The sequence below is a fragment of the Myodes glareolus genome, chromosome 12 (genome assembly GCF_982192425.1).
Source record: "Myodes glareolus chromosome 12, mMyoGla1.1, whole genome shotgun sequence".
NCBI classification, from domain to species: Eukaryota; Metazoa; Chordata; class Mammalia; order Rodentia; family Cricetidae; genus Myodes; species Myodes glareolus.
The window spans coordinates 67658653-67683265 of record NC_142037.1 but is presented as its reverse complement, the minus strand read 5'-3'; the positions used below and the strand labels follow the sequence as shown (position 1 = coordinate 67683265).

At 33.3% G+C, this 24613-nt stretch overlaps 1 protein-coding gene across 21 annotated transcripts in view; it reads left to right on the top strand.

Annotated features, from left to right (window-relative positions):
* Rbm26 (RNA binding motif protein 26) overlaps window positions 1–24613 on the top strand; it is a 67181-nt gene that overhangs the window by 38057 nt on the left and 4511 nt on the right. For 16 of the 21 annotated variants that reach the window (XM_085698205.2, XM_085698208.2, XM_085698207.2 and 13 more), the window contains 8 exons: window positions 3442–3567; window positions 3897–3971; window positions 5900–6067; window positions 7629–7733; window positions 11483–11683; window positions 14566–14652; window positions 21232–21345; window positions 22952–24121. In XM_085698205.2, coding sequence (XP_085554331.1) covers window positions 3442–3567; window positions 3897–3971; window positions 5900–6067; window positions 7629–7733; window positions 11483–11683; window positions 14566–14652; window positions 21232–21345; window positions 22952–23041 — 966 coding nt within the window. In that variant the 3' untranslated portion in view covers window positions 23042–24121. The remainder of the gene's footprint in view (window positions 1–3441; window positions 3568–3896; window positions 3972–5899; window positions 6068–7628; window positions 7734–11482; window positions 11684–14565; window positions 14653–21231; window positions 21346–22951; window positions 24122–24613) is intronic. The other 5 variants (XM_085698214.2, XM_085698211.2, XM_085698210.2 and 2 more) reach the window with 3 other exon arrangements.

Below are 24613 nucleotides of genomic sequence, written 5' to 3'. Positions count from 1 at the left end.
GACATGCACATGGTGCATATATGTAACATACTGGCAAAACACAAATACGTATAAAATAAATCTAAATGAAAAAGAAAGAAAATGTATTAGTGAAGTGTAACCTCTCTAGAGAATTGATATGTCTTGGTTATAGGAGATCTTAATGATAGCTTACCACATGATAGACCTGCTAACCCATCTTCTGGGTTTATCTTTGCTACCAAAACTTGACAAAGGATATTATAAGAAAGGAAAGTTATAGACTAACACCAGTTACGAACATAGACACAGATATTCCAAATAAAATATTAGTAATTTTCAGTGTATGTCAAATGCATAATACATCGTGGCTAGAAAAGATTTAGTTTAGAAACTCAAGATGATTTAGCATCAAGAAATCTATTTAACTGACCACATTAGTATTGTAAGGGAGAAGGAAAACCTCACATGAATAACTTGGTAGAAAAACATTTGGTGAAATATTTAACAATCTACAGACTAGGAATAGGCAGATTCTCTACCTTGATGAAGAATGTTTGCATCCCCACCCACCAGAACTAACATTGAACTTAATGGTGAAACATATTGAATGTCTCCCATCTGTCAAGTTCAGGAATTAGACAGAGATGTCCACTGTAAACACTTGCAGTTTTTTCTGTAGGACATAACCAATACAGTAAAGTAGTAAAATGAAATAAACCATTATAAAGATTCTAAAGGAGGAAATAAAATTGTTTGTTTATGGGTGACACAATTATTATATGTATAGAAAATCCAAAATAAACTTAGAAGCAGTTGAGACAGTGAGTACAATTAGATCTTCAGAAGTTAAGCTAGTATTATGTCACCATGTTAAGTTACATTATGTGAAAAAATTGGAAAAAACATGCTGTGTTTACTTGCTAAGGCCATGCTTTGTATTAGGAATTGTAACTTAATCTTGTCTGTTGGAATTGTTTTGCTTCCTCCACTGTTTTCATTTTAAATGTATTTATTTATTGACAGTGCTAAAGGTTGAACCCATGACTGGGAGCGTGGCAGTACTGTGCTGCCAGCCTTCAGTCTCATATAGAACTCTTAGTGTGCTTCTATCAGCGCTTCCAGCTCCCAAGTGCTGGATTTGCAGGCACATGCCACCAGGCCTGGATAAATTTTACATCTTGAAAAGTGTGGATATTCTTTACTATTTTAGTACCTAATCTCTATAACTAAATAGATTCAAATAAAAAACAATGCATGTAGTTCTACAGTTCATTATTTCCAATACACGTTTTAGTTTTACTTCTTGGCACTTTTGGGCTATGTTTCACCATTGTTGAAAATACAGTTGTAAGTGTAAGCTCTGCGCTGTTGTTTCTTTATCTTTGAATTTTAAGGAGTTCTTCAGATATTGAGGATTTGTGGAACAGTTTATCATATATCCTATCATTGCAGAGGGAAATCAGTGGATAGGACTATGGATGTGCTTATGAGACAGCTTGTAGAAACAAAGAAGTATTCTATTCTCATCAGATACAAACTTTGAGTGAGGAAAATACTAGTGATTAAACAAATTGTTTTATATATATTTGATATTTGAAAACATGGTTGTGATACTCAATATTTCCAAGTTATTTGAGTGTGGAAAACTTTTCTACTCAAAGCTGTTTAACTTATTAGGGCATTCTTATAAAAAATGGTATACTTAAAGTAGTTAAATATATACTTAAAAAGGTGAGACTGTTTTATGTTTTTCATAAGTTGTTTCTCTTTCATATAATCATTCATTTTAACATTTGTTACATAGCAAGCTAGGTTCAAAGACATTCTCTGAATTATTACTAATAATCTCTGAAATTAGACTATAAGCTAAATCCATATTTTATATTCTAATGAATGCAAGGATTTCATAGTTACTATTTCATGTTTATTAGTGATATGTGACAGTTTAACCTTGAAGAAAATTACAAATGAAATTTGGGTACATTTAGAATATTTTCTTTTACTTTTTAAACATCAAGTGTGCACTGTGGAGGTAAAATAACAGTTTTTATTTCATTGAGATTTGAGACATTCATGGATACATGGAAGAGTAATGAGTTGCCCATTTTTTTTCCTTCTAATTCCATGAGGAAAGATTAGACAGTACTCTCCAGATTGCTGCTTTATGCTATACCAGATGTTAACATAGTAGCTAAAAATAGGGTGATAGTTCTCATATATACTCTTACGTCTTTGGTTGTTATGTTTTAGCGTAGGAACCCTTAAGACATTCAAAACAATAATATTTTCTCTGGAAAATCATGGTGTATGGTTACTTGATTAGGTTTTGTAGAATCTATTGATACCATCTTTTCTGTGAACCCGTCACCAAATGGAGCTTAGTAAAGGATAAGTAGACTGTCAGAGCTGTCCTTTTTTTATTTTAAATAAACCTTGTGTTTTGAAGGGTATTCTACTTGAATCTATAATCATTTGTTTAATTTAGTGTGGAAATATTTATCATGTGTGACTGTACTCTTTAGGTGCTAACAGCATAGTGATAAAAGTGAGACAGTAATGTCTGTCAAGGAGAGCGAGAGCTTTGAGTTTGTGTTTTGGATACTGTCGAGTGAACCTTCAGTTTATAGATAAGCACACTGAAGTTACCCCACTTCTCAAGTTTACTTTAACCAAAGTCTCATAATTCTGTGTCATTAAGACTTAGATTCAAGAACCACAAAGAAGAGAACTTGTTTTTTTTTGTATCAAGGCTCTTGCAGTATAGATAGGAAGGAAGACATCACTATCAGAATTTTTATTAAAATAATAAATAAATAAAATTAATAATAAATAAAATTAAAATAAGAATTTGTTAAAATAGTTAATATTTCCTAACAACATTACTAGTATTTTATATCATGGCTTACAGAATAAAAAGTTGTTTGTTAAGTATTGGGCAGAAAAGAGAAATGGTTAATGCTTTGGCTTGTACTGCATCTGAGCTTGGCTTAAGAGGTTAAGATCACTTCAGACAGGAAGAATATGGCCTGCCGGGAATGGAGAGTGATGGCTGCATTTATTTTGGAACTTCAAATTGTAGTGATCATACTAAATTATTTGTAGGATCACATTCAGTTTTTCTCTTGTGCTTTTTTTTTTTTGCTTCAGTAGAGATAGGTAGAGATATATTCACAAGTATTTTCTGAGAAATACAATAATGGGAGTTTTTTTTATCCTTTGATTTCAAGATTTACATGTTTGGCTTTGAATTTTTGTTACAGATATTAAGTCACTAGGAAATTTCTGTTTGGTTTAGGGCTTATTCACTCAAACCATTCATTTTAAGTCATAAAATATGATTTAGTTATTCTAAGTATATAATACATTTAGTTCAGCATGCTAATTTTAGGCAGGAATGCTTTAAAGTTTGAGTGTTTTAGAAGCAAGACTTAAGAAATTATGAATAATAACACTCTGAAGAAATTGAATTTGTGTTGGTAGGTGTTGTCTACATCTACTGGCCTTACAAAAACGGTGTATAATCCAGCTGCTTTGAAGGCTGCGCAGAAATCTTTACTCGTTTCTACCCCTGCAGTTGATAGTAATGAAGCACAGAAAAAGAAACAGGTAAGCATAAATAGCATGACGTAAAATCTGCGCTTAGGAAGACTCCTCCAGTCAGTGTGTGTATAAGGCACTCCCCACAAGGTGAGACTAGATACATAGCTCTGTGTGTAGAAATAAGTAACGCCCACCCCATTTTCCATTTACTGTAAAGGAAAGTTTCTTCTTTTTGATCTTTGACACTTGCATTCATTTTCTAAGCTTTACGATAGAAAGTGTATTGCTTTTGTTGCCATGCTTCTTTAACTAAAACTGCCTTTCTTCTCTTGTATTGCTTTATCTATCTTTAGATATCGTTAGATATTACTCAAATGATATTTTGATTCTTTTAGGAGGCACTGAAACTTCAGCAGGATGTAAGAAAAAGGAAGCAAGAAATTTTAGAAAAGCACATTGAAACACAGAAGGTAAAATAGTTAAAGTATTTGGCAAAATACTGGCCTTATGTTTATTGAATTTAATCTTTTAAATTCATAGTGAGAAGCAGATTTATTGTAATTGGTAGTGGTAAAAATAAAAAAAAAACAGTGTATCATGTGTATTAATAGCATTGTAGTTGAAGAAATTTATGAAGTGTACGTATAGTTTATTTGGAAATGGTTATCAACACAAATTGAAAATAAGTTTCTTTAGCTCTGTTACTGTATAGTATTCTTGTCAGCGAATAATGAAATGAAATCTTTTTACTATTATTGGCATGCTCTTCACTAGTTGAGATTCTCTACTCTGGGGTTTTACAAGAGTAATCAAAAGCCACACCTGACTGATTCGTTTGCCCTGTGTCTAGTCCAAATTGAGAGGAAAATTATAATTATATGCCAGACTTCAAAGCTATAGTATGAAGAAAAACATCTTAAAATTTTTTTATTGTTGAAATGTGCATTTGGTACACTAGGCTAAATTACTTAATTAATTTTCATGTAGGATTTGCCTCTGTATGTTGTGAATACCATCTAATAAAGAATCTGCTTTGGGCCTGTTGCAGTGTAGAATAGGGCAAGATGGGAATTCAAAGCAGATAGAGGTGGAGAGAGTAGGCAGAGTGAAACAGAAGCCGTGTAGCTGCCTCAGGAGACAGATGCCGGGCAGAACCTTATGAGTAGGCCGCAACTATGTGACAATACATAGATTAATAAAAATGGATTAATTTAAGATGTAAGAGTTAGCTAGAAATATGCATAAGCTAATAGGCCAAGCACTGTTTTAATTAATATAGTTTCTGTGTTGTTATCTTGGATCTGGGCGGCCGGGATGAACGAATGGCTTCTGCCATCAATTTTATTTTTCCTTTTTTATCTTTTTAATGTGATTGATAAAACAGTCAAATTATATGTGGACATGGAGAGATGGCTCAATGGTTAAGAGCATTTGCTACTACTATTTCAGAGGACCCCAGTTTGGGTTTCTACACCAATATCAGGTGCTTCACAATTGCATGTAACCCTAACTGCAAGGTATCAGACCCTGTTTTCTGGCTTCCATGGCCATCTTCATGCATACGGCACAAGCACACATACATCAGTTATAAACTAAATCTTTAAAACTTACTTAATGTAACTGGCATTTCTTGGCTGACATTTTTGGGGCAGATGGCTCTCTAATTTATGACATTTTAATTATAAATTAACTTTATTTTGTCTTTTTTTTTTTCGAGATAGGGTTTCTTTGTGGAACAGTCCTAGCTGTCATGGAACTAGCTCTTGTAGACCAGGCTGGCCTTGAACTCAGATCTGCCTGCCTCTGCCTCCTGAGTGCTGGGATTAAAGGTGTGCACCATCACCATCTGGCTTAGAAATTAGTTTTGATGTGTTTTATAATGTAGTAGAAATGTAAAAATCTAGAAAAAAATGTTTTGTTGGAGCACAGTGGTACATTAATATAATCTCAGCACCTGAGGAGACTAAGACTGTCAAATTACTTATTTTTTGTAGTGTAGGCTAGAAGTTAAGACTGTTGAAAAACTTGCATTGATTATAAATATGGTCTTTTCTTATTTTGGATATACTTCATTAAGGTGAAATCATAATGCTTCATATAAAACTGAAGCTATCTTAACTCCGAGAACATAATTCCATGTGATATCTCCTATCTCACTTCTCCTGTTCAGATCTTATGTTCTAAGAGAGCCAAATAATAGTAAAGTTCTTCCCAAAGTAAACTGGTTTTAATTACGCTATTAGCTCCCAAGCCTGCTTTTCTATCTTTATACACTTAGATATAGCAGCTTTGTTGAGAAAAATAAACTAAAAATAGTATTTGTTTTGTTTTATTGTATTTGTTTTGTTATCAGTAATAGGAATAGGTCTCTTAAGATTTCTGTTTTAAAACTTGCCAGATGCTAATTTCAAAACTAGAGAAAAACAAAACAATGAAGTCTGAAGATAAAGCAGAAATAATGAAAACATTAGAGGTTTTGACAAAAAATATTACTAAGTTGAAAGATGAAGTCAAAGCTACATCTCCTGGACGCTGTCTTCCAAAAAGTATAAAAACGAAGACTCAGGTATTCTGTTTTGTTTTCCATATGACTGCTTACTAAGAATATTAAGCATGGGTCTGGTGAGATGGCCTAGTGGTAAAGGGCTCTTGTTGCTCTTTCAGAGGACCTAGGTTCAACTTACTCACTTGGCAGCTAACAACTGTCTGTAACTCCAGTTTCAGAGGATCTCATGCCTTTTTTTGGCCCCCAAGTGCACTGAATAGTGTACAGATACATATGCAGGCAAAACATCCATATATAATGAATACAAATAAGTCTTTTTTAAAAAGAGCTTTAAAATAAAAATATCAAACGTGATTTTTTTAAGTTTTTTTTTTAAAGAATGTATCCTTTGTTCAGAATTGGACTAATCATAACTCTACTTTTTACAGTTGTGAAACTTACTATTATAAAATGATTACGGATAATTTTGGAAAGGTAGTTTGGGACAAAATGATATGGGTACTTGATTGTATGGTCAAGAAGTTTGAACTATGTATTGTTACTAGTTAGTAATATAGAAGGCTCATGATAGGAAGTAACTTATTATCACTCTCCAGAATAATTTGCAAAGGGAAAAAATTCAGATGTATTATTCTGGATGATCTAAACAAATGAGCAAGATGTTTTCAGATGGCAACAAGTAATAAAATACAGGTGGTACAGTATTTATTCTTTGTGTGTGTATAAAGCCACATTGACATTTCTAATTTCAATCTAAATCACATCCTTACTCTTTTTTAAAATTTATACTCTACTGTCAGTTTCCATGATGATGACTTGATTTCATAACATCAGTTTATTCATCGTTCAAGTCGACCTGCAGTCCATTCAGAATATTTGCAAAATTTGCAGTACTGATTTCAACAAGTTGGATTCAAATTTTATTTATATTCTTTCCAAACTAATTGTGTTCCAATAAAGATTAGATCAGATTATGATGTTGCTTTACTTTGAGTCCTTTTTGTAAATATGTTAATTAGATAAAAGTTAGGTCTATGTCTGTTTTCAGTTTTGAATTCTTTCTTCTGGCTCCAGTTTTTACTGGTTTAAGCTTTTTTAAAGTAACTAATAATAACATGGTTCAAAAGTACATAAAAAGATACACATAAGAGACTCCTTTCCCCAGCCCATGATAACAGTATTCCTAACACAACTCCTATTGGTACCCTTTATGATTACTTTGTGTTTTATCCTCAGATCTAAGGTATTTGAATTTACCTATATAAAGACATACTATATATTGCTTGTTAGCCCTTTTCCTCCCAGAAGTTATTACATTATTAGCTCATAGAACTCATACTCTGGCTGTGATATAGACAATGAATTTTAGGGAAATCAATGAGAATAAGAATTAGGATACTTTTGCTAGAATAGTATCACATGAAATAGAAATGTCAGTTTTCATGGTGACACATACCTTTAATCTTGTCATTCATGAAGTCAAAACAGGAGAATCTTGACTTTATATATTACTAGCCCATGCCAAAAGAAAGGGGAAAAAAGTGTATATGAGCAAAAGGATCGTGTAAAAATTTTACATAAGATCAGAATATTGTTATTTGAAACATTAATTACTTTTCAGATGCAGAAAGAATTGCTTGACACAGAATTGGATTTATATAAGAAGATGCAGGCTGGAGAAGAAGTCACAGAACTTAGGAGAAAGTATACAGAATTACAGTTGGAGGTATGTTTATTACAACCACACAGTTGACTTGGAAGAAGTGGTTACTGTTATGGTTAACATGAAAATGTGGGTTTAGAGTCTAGTTAACAATTGCTGACCACTGTTTATTTGTGGGGGTGGATTTTTACAGAACAACTAGAGAAAATATTTTAAGAAAAAAAACAAGTTTATTTTGCTTGTTAATTTATTCATTTGCATAGGAATATAAGGACAGTTTGTGAGGTATGTTCTCTCCTTTTACCATGTGGCTCTTGAGCGTTGAATGCAGTGCTTTTACCCTCTGAGACATCTTACTGCTTTTACCTGTACACCCTGGTGTCCATTTCTAGTGAATTTTATTTCTTCTTTGTTTTTGTTCTCTTTTTCTTCTTTGGATTAAATACAGTTAAAGGCTTTTCAGGTAATTGTATGAAAACAGTCTTTATATGTGTAAAGTTATATAGGCATATTGTGTTGTTGAGTGGCTTAAAGAATAGACTCAGCTATAAACCAGTTTAAACACATGCTTGTTTAAATTTGGCCTATAGATGGTGCTGTGACTGTTTTAAAAGAGAAGATAAGCTACCTTATAATTCAGTTACATGGTTATATAAGAAACTCCTCATGAAATTGTTCTCTTATGAAACATGGATGCTTAACATTTATTAAAACGTATAGAAATAAAATTATATAACAATATGAAACTATATTAATGTCTGTTTACTGTTGCTTGATATAATCTAAGGTTTTTTATTTTTTTTTTAACATTTTGTATTATTTTGCTTAATTAGAATAAACTTTTCTTACAGGGTATGTTGACACTGATTTTTTTTTCTCTCACCTTACAATGCAGTAAAAATCTGTTTAGTGTCGTGTAAGTTTTAAAGATTTAACTTTTAGAATCATGTCCTGGGCTAGGTCTTATGTGAGAGTTAGAAAAAGCTGTGAAATTTTGTCCTAAACATGTATACACTTGCATTCCCTTGAAATATGATCTGGTTTGCCTACATATTCTGCCCAAAACAATAGGTTTCTTGCATTAATTTTAAAATTATTTTCTCCATAAAAATATTTTGTACTATTAGTACCATTAGTATTGTAAAATTTCTGACATATGATTTTAGTAAGTAAATAACAATAAATAAATAAAAATAACATAAAAATTTACTGTTCTGTGTTTTACTTGTTGTAATTCAGCCAAAGGTAAAATGGTATTTTCTGTTCTTTTATGGTGACTCAGCTTTGGTTTTCAATAATACTCAAATATGCAGTAATGTAGTAGATTCCAGAATATGCGCATTATAGTGATTCTGTTGTCGTTAATAGAGACTCATTAGCACACATTCTAAGATTAAATATAATTTGAAAAGGTCATATGAATATGCTATTTGACTTTAGGATTTTTTAGAGGCTTTTAGTTTGAATCTCCAAATTATAGGCTTGCTGTAGCTTAATTTTCAGGGATTATCTTGTGTGTCATTAATATTCTGCAGGGCATACTTTTCGTATGTTTAATTTTAATAACCTTTCCCCTTTAAACTATATTATTTTATTTCAGTATTTTTTAATTGACCAGTTAAGAGTTGTATATGTGTATGGTATGTAGCATGATGTTTTAGTATATGTATACATCACAAGATGAGTTATCAAAGTAATTCATACATATTCAAATCTTATGAAAATATATCAAAAATTTTCTTCCCTAACTCTTCTCATATATCATCTACTATCATTAATTGTACTCACTAAACTATACAACTGATGGTAGAATTTATTCCATTGTACATTTTGACCAGCATTTCCCTATTCTCCACACCAATACAACCCTTGGTAATAGCCATTCTTCTGTTTCTATAACATTGCTGTTTTAAATTCTGTGTGTAAATGAAATCTTACAGTAGTTGTCTTTCTGTGCCTGCTTTATTTCATTAAGCATTATTTAATTTTATGTGTTCATTTTTGGTGCTCATAATTTGATGTTATTGCTTGGATGTCAAATACCCTTATCAGCATGTTCATCATTGTGTTTATCTTGCTTACAAAGTTTGTATATATAGTTACTCAAATTAGAAGTATGAAAGGAGACTTGATTCCACCCTTTCTTTGTTCAACCTCTATATATTCAGTTAATTACTAAATTTTAAGTGAGTTGCTCCCAAGTTTTATTTTATTCTTTTGAATGAGTGTTTGCTTGCATATATGTATGTATATGTACCACATGTATGGATAATGACCATGGAAGTCAGAAGAGGGTCTCTTGGAACTGTCAAGCACCATGTGGGTGTTTGAAGTTGAACCTAAGTCTTGTATAAGAGCCTGTGTCAATAATTTACCTGTCTAGAAATTGAGCTTGTATATGTGGTTTATGTGTATTTGTATTTATGTTGCATGTGTGCACAGGTGCTAATGCATGTCTGGAGGCTGGATGCCAAAAGTTAATGTTGAATGTCTTACCCAAGCTTCACTGTTCATTTGCTGCTCAACGATTTGACTGGCCAAGAGGCCCAGGGGTCTGCCTGTCTGTGTCTTTCTGATAATAAGATTACAGATGTACACTATGGTGTTGTCTCAATCAGCGTTTCTATTTTTGTGAAGAGATACCATGACCACTGCAACTCTTGCAAGGGAAGGGATTTAAATGGGGCTGGCTCACAGTTCAGGTTTTTAGTTCATTGTTACCATGGAAGGAAGCATAGGGACATACAGGCAGACATGGTGCTGAAGGGGTACCTGAGAGTTCTACATCAGGATCAGCACACAGCAGGAAGATACAGTGACACCCTGGACCTGGCTTGGCCATTTTAGACCTCAAAGCCCATCCCCAATGACACATTTTCTCTAACAATCTACCCCTGCTCCAACAAGGCCCCACCTCCTAATAGTGCTGCTCCTATGAACCTATAGGAGCAGTTTTCTTTCAAACCACTACTGATGTCCTTGTTGTGTAGGGTGCTTACATGGTAAGCATTTTAACGACTGTGGCAACTGCACAGCCTGAAATTGCACTTAGGATTAATGACTGCTAACATAGGTGTTGTGAAATGTTGGTGTAATCAAGGAATGGTACTCCATGTGAAAGAAATGGTGTGGTAGAATATTGATACTCTGTATTCTATGGTAAGAGCAAAATATTGCATTTGAGAAAACTTACTAGACCAGTTTAGTCAACAAAAATGAAATAGCATTCATTTGAAAATTACATAAAGCTTGAAGGGTTGGAGTATATTCAATGTAAAATGTATTTATTATTTATGTAGGTCATGCTGCAGTCTGTATTAACTAGACTTTTGAAGGAACTAAGAGATCCAGGGTTACCAGTCTTCTTGTCCTGTGTCCTTGATGGCTTTGAGTATGAATTTAGTTTGGGAGGGAAGAAGAAAGGTGAGGTGGCAGGATGGCTCCGTGTGTGACGTTGGCTAGCTGACAGGGAAAAGAGACAGAAAATAATGTAATAAAATTGTAAATATTTTAAAAATTTTTATATTTTAAATACTTTTAGAAAAAGCACATTTAATAATTTCACATTTTTCATGTTTTGTAGTTATCTAAATACTTTCTCAGATTGTATAAAGGTCTGAATCATTTTTGAAATTGTAATACATGGCTTGAGTTAACACAGGTATAGTATTGAATTTACTTGTTATGTTCAACAAGTAAAGAAAGTCAATGGAAATATTTTAAAATCTGAAAGCTCAGAAACACAGAGTTAGGCTTTTCAAAGTAGAGGTCTAAGCGCCTACTTACTGCATGTGTAACTTTTTCTTTTCTAGGCTGCTAAAAGAGGAATTCTTTCATCTGGCCGAGGTAGAGGAATTCATCCAAGAGGTCGCGGTGCAGCTCATGGCCGGGGCAGGGGTAGAGGTCGAGGACGAGGTGTTCCTGGACATGCTGTGGTGGATCACCGGCCCAGAGCCTTGGAGATCTCCGCATTTACAGAGAGTGACAGAGAAGATCTTCTTCCTCATTTCGCGGTACTTTCTTAACATCTAGCAAAAATAATACAAATAATTGTTCTTTGGGTTAGTAGATTTAGGAAAATGTACAGTAGTCTTTTTTTATTAGTTATAAAACAGAAACAGGGTCTCTGAGTATTTGCAAGAAATAATTTTTTTTTTTTTTTTAAAGACAGGCTTTCACTTTGTAGCCCTGGCTGTCCGGAAACTCACTTGTAGACCAGTCTCGCCTCAGATTCAGAGATTCTCCTGTCTCTGCCTCTCAAGTGCTGGGATTAAAGGTGTGATTTACCACGGACCAGCTAAAATTTTATAATTCTCAAAACTAGATAGGCCTTTAAATACTATAAGTCTAATTATTTAAGCATCATTGTTTCAGAGAGGGACCTTATGAGTCGGTTTATGTTGATAACTTAAAGAAAAATTGGCATGTTTTCTAGACCATTTAGATTTTTAAATATGAAAATAAATTATAAGGTTTTCATAGAGCCTAGTAGAATTGAAGGAAGATACACTTTTGATGTATGATCTAAAAGTTGTCTTATTCGGATCAAGGGTGAAATTTAAGAGAGTTTATCTAACAATAGAGTGGTTAAGATAAGGAGATTCTAGTCTCTATTCATCTATTGTTTGTTTAGACTTCATAGACTAATATGCAGAATGGAGACTATACCTTCCTTACCCTTTCATTTTAATTATTTCAGTGTTTAGTGTTATTCAAAACATAAGTTACTAGACTTCAGTATTAACCTAGGTATTCTGGTAATTACATCAGAAAGAGGAAGAACCTTTACTCAGGTCTTTACTCACAGAGATTTTAAGGTACATTGTTTTGACACAAGTCAGTTGAACTAAACTTCAACTTAGTAAACACTTAAAGACCCCAATGACTAGTTTGACCCTGATGTGTGATGAAAAATCAGTGGAGGAAAGTTTAGCAGTTAATAAAATTGAAACTGAGAACTAGAAGAATAGGTATTAGCTGTCCTCATCATTTAGAAATTTATATTTCTGTTTTTGGCATTTATATTTCAAGCTTTCAGTTAATATTTATGCAAATATAAGGAAGTTTTGAAAGAAATAATTGATGTTTATGAAGTAACTAACATGATTAATATTTAAGGCTGAGGAGTCTGGAGAGTCCTGTGCTTGTTAGATTCAGAAGCATAAAGAATGAGAACTAGAAAGGTGCTTGACGATGCAACTCAGCTCTTCCCTCCTCTGTGTCCCACTCTACAAAGGAAAGGAGATGCAGATAATCTACCTGTCTTGTGTACAGTTATTGAGCTAATTAGGGGATTAGCAATCAATATGCTAAAATAATCGTTTGTTATAATTGTGTTTTGCTGAAACTAAGATGTTTGAGAAATAAATATTCAGAAACTTAGATTAAAAATTGTTCCATAAACTTGGAAATTTTTAGCTCTAAGTTAGAAGTGATTATTTGCTCATGAAGAATACTAGTGTTAAACAAGAGTACACATTTCAAAGTTTAGCTTTTTTATCTCTGAGCATAAGGACCATTGACAGAACAATTGCATATAGCAAATGCTTTTTAAAATTTATCCAGTTAAACCAGTAACAGTGGTAATAAAAACAGCTGAAATTTTGGGGGATATTAAGAATTACTTGAATGACCACTTGATTTTGTCAGGATTCTCTAGAGGAGCAGAACTTAAAAGAATGAGTCTCATGGGGGGGGGGATTTTATTAGAATCACTTAATGACTTAAAGAGTGATTGTCTGTACCAATGGAAGGTCCAGGAATCCAGTAGTTGTTCAGTTCACAAGACTGACTGTCTCAGCCTCAGTAATACACTGAAATCCCCCAAAAGTAGACCTTTTGCCAGAGAAGGAATGGACTTGCTGTTGAGAGTGCTATCAGTAGGCAGAGAGAGCTAGCTTCTCTTTATGTCCCTTATGTAGGCTGCCAACAGAAGGTGTGGTCCAAATTGAAGATGGATCTTCCTACATCAAACTACCTGGATTAAAGGTGTATTTTCCCACCTCAAAGATCCGTATTATAAATGGGTCTTCCCATTTCAAATAATTTAATAGAAACAAAGCAAAACAACTCTCATAGGTGTGCCCCATCTTTGGGTTTTAGTTAATTCCACATAGTCAAGTTGACACTAAGATTGGCCACTATTTTGCTCATATTTTTTTAAGGTAAGGACATGAAACCTGAAGAGATTAAGTAACTTGTTCAAGTATAAATTAGTTCACAAAAATTTGTATTTAATGAATTTATGGCTGTAGTCTTATTTTGGAACAAAAGAAAAATATTAGTAATATACAAAAAACTAATCTTCATGTAGTAAACTTGCTGTTAAGAAAAATCTTCCTTAATTTGGGGAAAATACAGCAAACTCCAATTAGGCATAGTATAATTGGGTTAGTATTTAAGTATTGTAAATTGTGTATGCCATAATAGAATGCATAGTAAGGGAACCCATGCTCAATTATTGTTGAATTTACAATCAGAAGGCCTGGATCTTATTCTTGATAATTTTCTTGACTGCTTGGAAAAATTGCTTGAATTCTCTGAATCTTTCCTCCCTTTTACTGAAAATGATACTAGAATTTCCTAGTTTTGATAATTCAGTATGCTGTTTAAGAACAAATTTACCTTGTCCTGAGGTTGGCGTAATAAGGAAGATTGGTAAGCAACCTCAGGCTTTGACTATTATTATTTTATACATTATTTCTCAAATAGAGCATAATTATGGGAAATATAGAATTAGAACTGAGATTGGAAGACAGGATTAGATGAAATAACTATTTGTCTTTAAGCTGTATAAGTTATATATTCTGGGTTATGCTTATTACTGTTCTAATGCAGTTGGGGTTTTAGATATTTTAAAACATTTATTTTGAGGAAATAATTTGTTAATTTACAGCAATATGGAGAAATTGAGGATTGTCAGATTGACGACTCATCACTCCATGCGATAATTACATTCAAGACAAGAGCAGAAGCAGAAGCTGTAAGTGTTAAAATAATTAAAACTTCAGATTTAAATGATTATTATTTCCTTAAGTTTTAGTATAAATTTCAAGTTTACTGATTAATTGTACCTTGACAGAAGGTAGAATATTTGAAGTGCAAGTTTGTGTTTATGAAAGAAATGTCTTTATTTTCTTAGGAAATCTGTATGTAACGTTTTAATATAATATAATAAATATAATACTAATACAGTATATTGAAGCACTAATAATAAAAACTCAGAATCAGATATTGGGGTTTAACCTGAAGGTCAGAAAACCAAAACAGCCAGCTAGTGACTCTTACCTCTACCTCAGTCCAAAATGACGATCTTTCCTCCAGGAATCTCAGAATGAGACTCTGTCTGAGAGCTGTCTCCTCCTGTTTTATAATCCTCTCTAGGGCTGGAATTAAAGGTGTGTACCCCTGAGATTAAAAGCATGCACCTCCCGGTTTCTGTGGCAACTCGTGTGGCTACTGGGATTAAAGGTGTGTGTTACTACTGCCTGGTGGATAAGGCTGACCTATGAGGCTGTTTTACTCTCTGATCTTCAGGCAGACTTTTTTTTTATTAAAATACAAATGAAATGCTACTACATCATATAGCATATATAAGTTAGACACCAAGTGGAATTTAAAATTCCTTTTACTTGAAGATGTCATAGCTCTTTTTACAGAAATTAGGGCTGCTACTCTTTCCACTGTTTACTGTTTTATATGGACAAAGTCTGCATTAGTAGAATAATGGTAAGAGTTATCTAAGGTAGATGTAGAGAAAGTATGATTCTGCCCACCCTTTTTATTTATCCTTCACCTATGAGTTCCGGGTCCCTGCAGGTTGAGTTCTACAGAAGCATCTCTTGTTTAGTATATGCCTGAATAGACTGCTGTTATTTGTCCAAGAGACGATATGTGACTCTAGCTTTTAGAGTCCTTGTTATATAGTTATCTTAATCGATATACTTTGAATTGTCTTTTTTGTTGTTTTGTATTTTTGAAATGGAATCTTTATGGCTGTGTAGCTCTGGTTATCATAGAGTGCACTATGTAGACCAGGCTGGCCTTGAACTCAACAGAGATGTGCCTATCTCTTTGTCCCCAGTGCTAGGATTAAAGATATGTATCACTGTGCCCCTGCCTTGCGCTTGAATTGTCTTTCAAAAGACAACCCAGAAATATCTTCAGTTTATGTCTGTGTGTGCATATGTACGTTGTGTGATTGCATGTTTGTGGGTGCGCCTGCATGTGTATCCATGTGCTTGTATAGACCAGAGATCGATGTTCAATGTCTCTTTCTTAATTACTCTCATTTTATATTGAGGTTGTGTCTCTTGATGAGCTCACCTTGATGTAAGGATCCCCTGAATTGTGGGATTACTGCTGGACTGTCATGCCTTCCTGGCATTTACTTGGGTAGTAGAGATCTGAACTCTTCTCATGCTTATGTGGGAAGTACTTAACCCTTTAATTACCCACCGTGGCCTGCAGAGCAAGTTCTGGGGCAGCCAGGGCTACAGAGAGAAACCCTGTTTTGAAAAATCAAGAAAAAAAATAATAATAACGTTTTTTAAAAAATTTGTGATTATTTAAAAACAATAGTGTATATATATGTGTGTGTTAGGTAGAACTCTACTAAATTTTCTCTGAGAGGTGTTAGTTTTACATGAAGAATTTTCCCCCACATATTAATGGTACTTGCTTCTACAAAACATGATGATAAAATTTCCATCTCTTTTAGTATTTTGAAATAATACTTTTTTTTTAAACTATAAATTATTTAAGAATTTTTTTCCCTTGAAGGCTGGGCTTGATGACATGTGTTCCTAATCTCATTATTCAGGGTCATCATAGTTAATTTGAAACCAGTCAGGGCTGTATAACAGAACTGTCTCAAAGCAACAATAATAACAAAAAGCAAATCAAATGAAACAACCTTTCTGGATGAATCTTGATAACTTGGAGGATTTTGAAAATATAGTGGATTTTTAATTGTGTTTATACTGAGATAGGACTATTTTCTATTCTTCTTGTTTTGTGCATTTTTATATATAGTCCTATTTCCATTAATATTACTGCACTGTAATGCACATTCTAATTGGTCTTAATAATAAAAACCCAGAGTCATTTATTAGGGGGTGAAAGCTGAAAGATCAGAGAAGCAAAGCAACCAGCACTAGTTCTTACCTCCACAAAATCCTCAGATTGAATAGGGTATCCTCTCTCTCCAAGTCCTCAGACCAAATGCTTGAGTTCCTGTCTCCCTCCACCTTATATTTTTCTCTCCGTCAAGCCATATCCCATATCTGTCTCCACCTCCCTAGTGTTGGGGTTAAAGGCGTATGACTCCCAAGTACTGGGATTAAACATGTGAACCACCACCGTTTGGCTGTTTTTTCTTTCAGGCAGATTCAGGCTTAGGGAGGCCTTGAACTCACAGAGGGTCCACCTGTCTCCGGAGTGCTGGGATTAAAGGTGTGTGCCACCACTGCTTGGCCTCTATATCTGACTAGTAGTGACTTAGCTCCACACTGTGATCTTCAGGCAAACTTGTTATAGCACAAACGTCACCACACTACACTACTTTCCTTAAGTGTCTTATAGAAAGTACATGTAAAAGTACTTGTGTGATACTTGTTCGCATTTTAGAAATATCTATGAAGTTCCTTCTTACATTTCTGTGAGATACTTGCAGAACTCTTGCTGTTCTTAGTATACTATATGAAAACAATACTAAATCTGAGAGGATGTCATTAACTAACACCTGTTAAAGATCATGTGATACTGCATTTGGCCACAAGTAGGAATAACATCAATTAGTGACAAATATAAATGAACAAAGAATAGTATTTAATTTATCATAAATTATGAATTGGAATAGATGTAGAAAATAAAACAAAGTAGAATTTAGAAATAGGTGTCCGTGTATTATACATATTTATGGATTTTAAAGGCTCACAAAAGAGCTGTTTAAAGGTACCAAATAAAAAATCCAATAAATGTATTTGGACAATGACTTGGTGAGGGGTGGACAGAAAACAAAATATTTTATCTCTCTTTTTTTTTTATAGTTCAAGTACAAACTGAAAAACAACAAAAATATTTGTTAGCTAAAGTCTATGGGAAATCTGAGGACAGCCTGACTTAAAACCCAGAGGATCCTGCCTCAAGAAAGCCCAAAACAGGGCTGGAGAGATGTATCAGCAGTTCAAAGTACCTTCTGCTATTCAGATGACCCACGGTTGAGTCAAAGTACCATGGAACTGATTATATAATCACATGTAACTCCAGCTTCAGGGATTCTGACACTCTTCTGGCCTCTGAAGCACCTACACATAGCATACAGTTTTACACACACACACACGACAATAAATCTACAGCCTAAGTACCTGTGGAGATGATGTAATAAGTATAGTACTTGTCGTGTGAAACATGAGGATCTAGGTCATCTCCAGCACTCCGAAATGCTAGCCATGGAAAGTGGTAGTCTGTAATCTCAGCATTGGGAAAGTAGATACAGCTAGAAACCTCGGGTTTCCTAGCAAGCCAACTATTCTAGCAAGATTGATGAGCTTTATATTTAATGGGAGATTTTGTCTCAAAAAAGTAAGGCGGAGAGTAACTAAGGAAGACACCCTGTGTCACCAGCTGTTCTGTATACACATGTACATATATATATGCTTAGGCATTCAGACACACATATATAAAAATTGTTTTTAAATTACCTTAATTTAGTAAGTACTTTTTAAGTCATGACATGATATTTACAAAGGAAAAGACTGATAATTTCTAATACATAAAAATTTAAAACTTTCTTGTTAAAATAAAAGAATAACTACTTTCTAAAAATATAGTAAATTATTTTGCAAAAATACATTTCCATAATTATGATAAAATTCTTTTCTATTAGAAAAATCCAAGCCGGCTTCATTGTTTAAAAAGTTAATGAGGAGCTGGAAAGGTGACTTGGTGGTTAAATGTGAATATTGCTGTTGTAGAGGATCTGAGTTCAGTTTCTAGCACTCAGGTGAAGTGTTAATCTAGTTAATCTTTATCAATAAAAACCAGGAGTCAGGTATTAGGGTACAAACCTGAAACATCAGAGAAGCAGCAGAGTAGTCACCAGTGACTTCCTGCCTCTGCCTGGGGCTCCTCCCAAAGGGTCTTCTCTCTGCCCCTGCCTTATCACTTCCTGTTTCCTCTTTATGGCTAACCAGTGGCTAGCTCCACCTTCTGACTCCAAGCAAGCTTTAGATGTAAGAACACAAATAATATTACACATTTCCCCCTTTTTGTCTAAATAAAAAGTGATGGTTTTAGCTAACATAGTAAAACTATATACAATAACTACATACAAACATATACAGATAATAATTACATTAACAATATCTAGTTTGTTTGCAATTGACAAATTCAGAGAAAATACTCCATTATCTGCCCTACCTTGGTATGTTCAAGTGTTGTACTAATTCACTTTCTATCTTAACTTGTATTACCAACCCAAAACTATCTTTTTATGTCTCTAAACCTTACACACTTCACCTATTTTGTGAATTTCTTTTCTGAATAGTATCTGACAGCTCACAACACCTTTAACTCCACCTCCTAGGGATCCTGTGTACTCTTCCAACTTCCACTAGCACTGCCCTCTGTCCCAAATTATATAGTGGTGGCTGTCTCTTAGCCTTATAATAATGATAATTATGAATAATAATTTTTATACTATGTTACTTAAATCTGACTTTAAAAAAATATAAAATGAACCTGGATGTAGAGGTGTACTCCTTTAATCTCAGCACTAGGGACGCAGAGGTAGGCAGATCTGAATGTGACGCCAGCCTGGTCCACAGAGCAAGTTCTAGGACAGGCAGGGTTATGCAGAGAATCCTGCCTTGGAAACCAACAAAACAGAAAAAAATAAGTAAACAAATAGAAACCCTGTCTTGAAAAGTCAGATAGATAGGTAAATAGACAGACAGATAGATAAAATGGGTGAGTTACAGAAATAATTGTGTTTTAAATTACCTGGATTACATTCTAATTTCTTAAAGGCTATTATAAATAGATATTACTACAATGAAAATAATGGAACTTAATGGTTTTATAAGAAAAGCTTAGGTTTCTTGAATTAAATTTTTATTTTCAGGGAACAAAATTCAAAGTTGTTTCACAGGTTTATATAGCCTGGATTGTTAAAAAAGTTTCTAAAGAACAAAATTCATTAAAAATTGAAAACACCTAGTTTTTAAAAACCTCCAGTATCCAAGAGCAATGGTAATAGTGGTGTTTTGGAGACTACTGGGCCCTCCATCCAGTTTTTAAAAAATTAAAATGATATAAAGATAAAAGTTCACCCTATGCCAGGCAGCGGTGGTGCACGCCTTTAATTCCAGCACTTGGGAAGTGGTGGCAGGTGATTCTCTGTAAGTTCGAGGCCAGCCTGATCAAGTTCCAGTACAACCAGGGCTGGTACAGAGTAAAACCCTGTCTTGGGAAAAACAAAAGTCTATGTTACATATTTGAAATATGTGTTGAATATAGAAATGGACAAAATTCATTTGTTAGAAAAACTTGTCAGTAACCTGTTGTTGCAAGGTGTAGTATTATGCAACTGTATTGTTCTTTAGTAGGAGACTTTGAAGCAGGAGGAGCGTGAGTTCAAGTCTAGGTAGAGATACACAGCAAAGAACTTTCCCCCCAGAAACAAAATCAACTGCTTACCTAAAATTTACTGTATAGGTTGTTGATCATAGTTTGTACATTTTATATTTATGTTTTTGGCTAAATAGAAAAAAATTTTGTAGGTATTTTGCATGTGGTGTTTATTATTCCTAAAAGTAATCTGATATACTTATGTAATGATTTCAGCTTCAGTTTTCAGTTTTTTCTGAACTAAAACATTCATATGTATGTATGTATTTAAAATTTGTACATTGGGCCATTAATATTACATACAACAGATTTTCAGGTGTTACTGTATATATATAATTGTTTCTATGCTTCATACTATTCTGTACTTTTGAGTCTGTACTATAAATCTTTTGTGACCATGAGTTACTTTAAAATGTTGCTAGCATTGATTTTTGTTAATTCTTGTTGTTTTAAACGTGGTGTTTCCATACTTGCTACTGACTATCGCACGAACCTTAGACCTGAACATTTTTGCAGCTGTCATCACCATCATTTTCAAAACCTTTTCATAGGAAACACTGCTTTTTTGTAGATAAGTTCAGAGCTGTGACTGTCCCCTTTTCTTAAGGTGTTGATAGTTTGTGTTAGTTATGCATCGTTTTACAGTGATTTTGATCATTAATTTGTTAAAGGTTTCTAGGTAATAGTTACTATATATATCAGATGTAAATTGACAGTGAATGAAGCAAAATTCATTTAGTATGTTAATCTTAAAATAGACGTTAGAAGCTAGAGCTGAACTCTTGGTGGATAATGGGATTGTTGTCTGAGTAGTAGTTGTCATTGGGCTGTAAGTCGGCAAACATACTAATTTTTACTAAAATTTGACCAAGAGTGAAATAGTACTTGCTTATGAGAATACTCTTCACTCCCATATTCTTACTTGTTTTAGGCTGCAATTCATGGAGCTCGTTTCAAGGGGCAGGATTTAAAACTGGCGTGGAATAAACCAATAACCAATATTTCAGCTGTGGAAACGGAAGAAGTTGAACCTGATGAAGAGGAAGTATGTTATATTTTTTTTCACTTGTTTTCTCATCATTATTCATAACTCTTTTATAAAAGGTATTTTTATGGCTGTGATTTTAACATAATACTTTTATTCCTAAGCCATATTCCAACCAGAAGAGATCAGATAAATTCAGACAACTTTATATTTTATGGATTAATGAGAAGAATTGCTGATGTCTAACCTAAAAAGAATATGTGATATATCAGTTTTCAATTCCTCCAGAAGATAATAATTCTTCATTAGATTTTTGTTCACAGGAAATCTTGTAATATATTATGTTTTAGGGTATTTAATATACTCAATTGCTGTATCAACATTTTAGCCTTTTTAAATTCATATTGCTTTAGTACATTAGAATGACTACCTGCTATGTGGTAGATTTTGTGATAGGCTCAAAAATGAATAAGACACGGTCCCTATCATCAAGGAGCTTATAATCTGGAAAAGAGGGTGGTGACAGAGACAGAAGGAACTAATTGCAAAAGCAGGCATATTGATGTGCCGAATGCAGACTTGGACAACATGCTGTGGGAGCTCTCAGGCAAGACTAATTGTGTCTGTCCAGAACACTCTTAAAGACTTATTACTAATGGAGCCGAGTCCTGAATATAGTAGTATTCTGTAACTATGTGCTGGCACTGGAAATGTAGTTGAGAAAGGCATTTTCAGCAGAATTTGAGCTTCAGAATAAGAATGGGAGATTGCATTTTTCTCAGGTAACACCAGCTATTCAGTGGAATAAAGGTTTGGCAGGTAAGACAGTGAGTGATAAAAGCCTTTAAGACAAAAGAATTTAAAATAAGCAATTGTGTTTTGCTTAATCATGAAAAAAGTTATAGAAAAAATTTGAAGAAGTTAAAAAATAAAGGTAAGAAAGTAAAAGATTCTGTTTTATATTTGTTAGAGTTCCATAATGGTGCTTTACTTTGTTTGAAGAGCATTTCAAGTCTGTTATGCATATCCATAGTCAAATGCAAGAATAAATGTGTATTTGAAACTCATGTACATGATTTGTCATTTTATATTTTAGATTATACCTTTGTCCTTCCCTGAGTTTGAATTGAATGGGGAGAAAAGCAGGAGAGCTCCTGGTATTAGGTATTTTGAAGTTTGGGAAAGCAGTGTGAGAAGTTTTTATGGAGGGAATGGGGAAAAGAAAGAGGTGTTTGGTTTTCCTTCAACATATTTTATAGATAGCAAAAATCAAATTGAAATTGTGGTAGAATTTTTATAAGTCATTGTTTGGTTGAGTGTTGAGAGTTAGGGTAAGTTAGTGAAAATTGATGATTCCCTTTTTAAAGAAGGATTGAGCAGTATTTTAAAGTACAGCAGATGGCATGATTTGTCAGAGTAGAAGTGGCATGTACAAAATTTTAATTTGATCTTTATTGCTTGCTTCATGTAAGCAGTAAAACATACTATAGAGAGACTGAGTGAATAAGGACATGTTTTAGCTATAGAAATAACCGTTTGTATTCAACTCTTGAGCGAGAAAGTATTTAAAAGTGTTACTTTTTTTTTCTTTCTTTTTTTTCTTTTTTTTCTTTTTCTTTTTCTTTTTTTATTTTGGGTAAATTCCTAAATACATCTTAACCTAAAGTTTCAGGAAGAGTCTTTGGTGGATGACTCATTACTTCAAGATGATGATGAAGAAGAAGAGGACAATGAATCTCGTTCTTGGAGAAGATGATTTGACTGATCACTGATCTGCATATGCTAGGACTCTACCTGTGTTTCATTAGTATTATCTAATGTACTTTTACATGTTTGTAAAAACAATTTTTGGTAAAATATGATGAAGATGGATTTCACAAATAGATAAAAGAGAAGAAAACTACCTTCTGATCTTGTATTTTAAAAGATTGATGTTTGCATTTTATTTCAGTAAACAATTGCTAAAGACATCACAATAGAACATATGCAATGTTTTTATTACATAATTCTATTGAACATTACAGAATTCTTTGGGTTATTTGTAAATTAATGAATAGATTTGAATACTTATGACCCAGTTCTTGTCATAACATAGAAGATTTTGTTTTACTCCAAATAAGGAATGAGTTTGCATTTAAAACCTTAATGAATGTTTTAAAAAATGAATAGATGACATAGTACTCTAACTAAAGTCTCCAAGTTATGTATTCATAATATTACATAGTAGTATGCTTAGGCTTTACTATGTATTAGCCGTTTGTTGGATTTGTGTATGTATTTTATCACATGGGTGTTAATGATAATGGTGTATGACTGCTTTACATATGAGTCCTTATGCATCTGGATGCTAAAAATAAAGTGGAATGGTCTTTTAAAAGAAAAGAAAAGAAAAAAAAGCAATGAAAAAAAATCCATGACAATGTTCCTTGATTTAAAAAAAAAAGAAAAAGTAAAAAAAAAGAAAGAAAAAAGAAAAAAAAGAAAAAAAAGAGAAAATGAAACAGACCATTCCAGATGATGATCTACCTTCCCCTGACTATCAAAAGGAGCTATAATCATAAAGTAATAATGGGTACTGGTACCTTTATAATGATGTACAATCCAATGTCTAAAATTGATACCACTTCAGTTTGGTTTGATCATATACATTTTCAACAGATGTCTTAAAATTTAAAAGCAGGCTGATTAGTTTGGAACCAGACTTCAAGTAGCGCTAACATTTGGTGACTAAGACAACTTCATATTACATTTTGGATGTATGAAAGAGAACTTGACCATTTGAAGATGTATGAATAAAGAATGTACTATAGATACCTCTTTAGGAAAACACTGTTTGGTAAGTGTTCCAGTCTGATATTTTAAGTGTGCATTTACTATACTTATATAAAAATCTTTCACATTTGCAACAATACTGTGATTTTTTAAGTGGAATTCCCTGGCACGTAAATATAATTATTGAAAGTTAGCTAAATCATTTTCAGGCAATATATTCTTTGTAGAATGAGGGTAGATGACTGTATTTATCTTTTTAAAGTCTTTATATTCATTTCAAGTATTTCTGCTTCTCAAGATTATGTTTTTTTTTTAAAATACCTCTTAACAAAGCTAAACTACTTTCTTCCACTTTGGGGCCAACACAATCAAAACCTAATCCCACCAGTACCAGTCTTTGCAGGAGAGTAACTCAGATGGTGTTTTTGTCTTTTTTCCCACTGGACTTATAGTTGTATGTTTTTATGACAGTACTATTTTATAGGAATGTTTGACTTGCAGTTAGTACACATTTATATATAAAATTTCAAACTTAGATTCCATTTGCTACAATAAT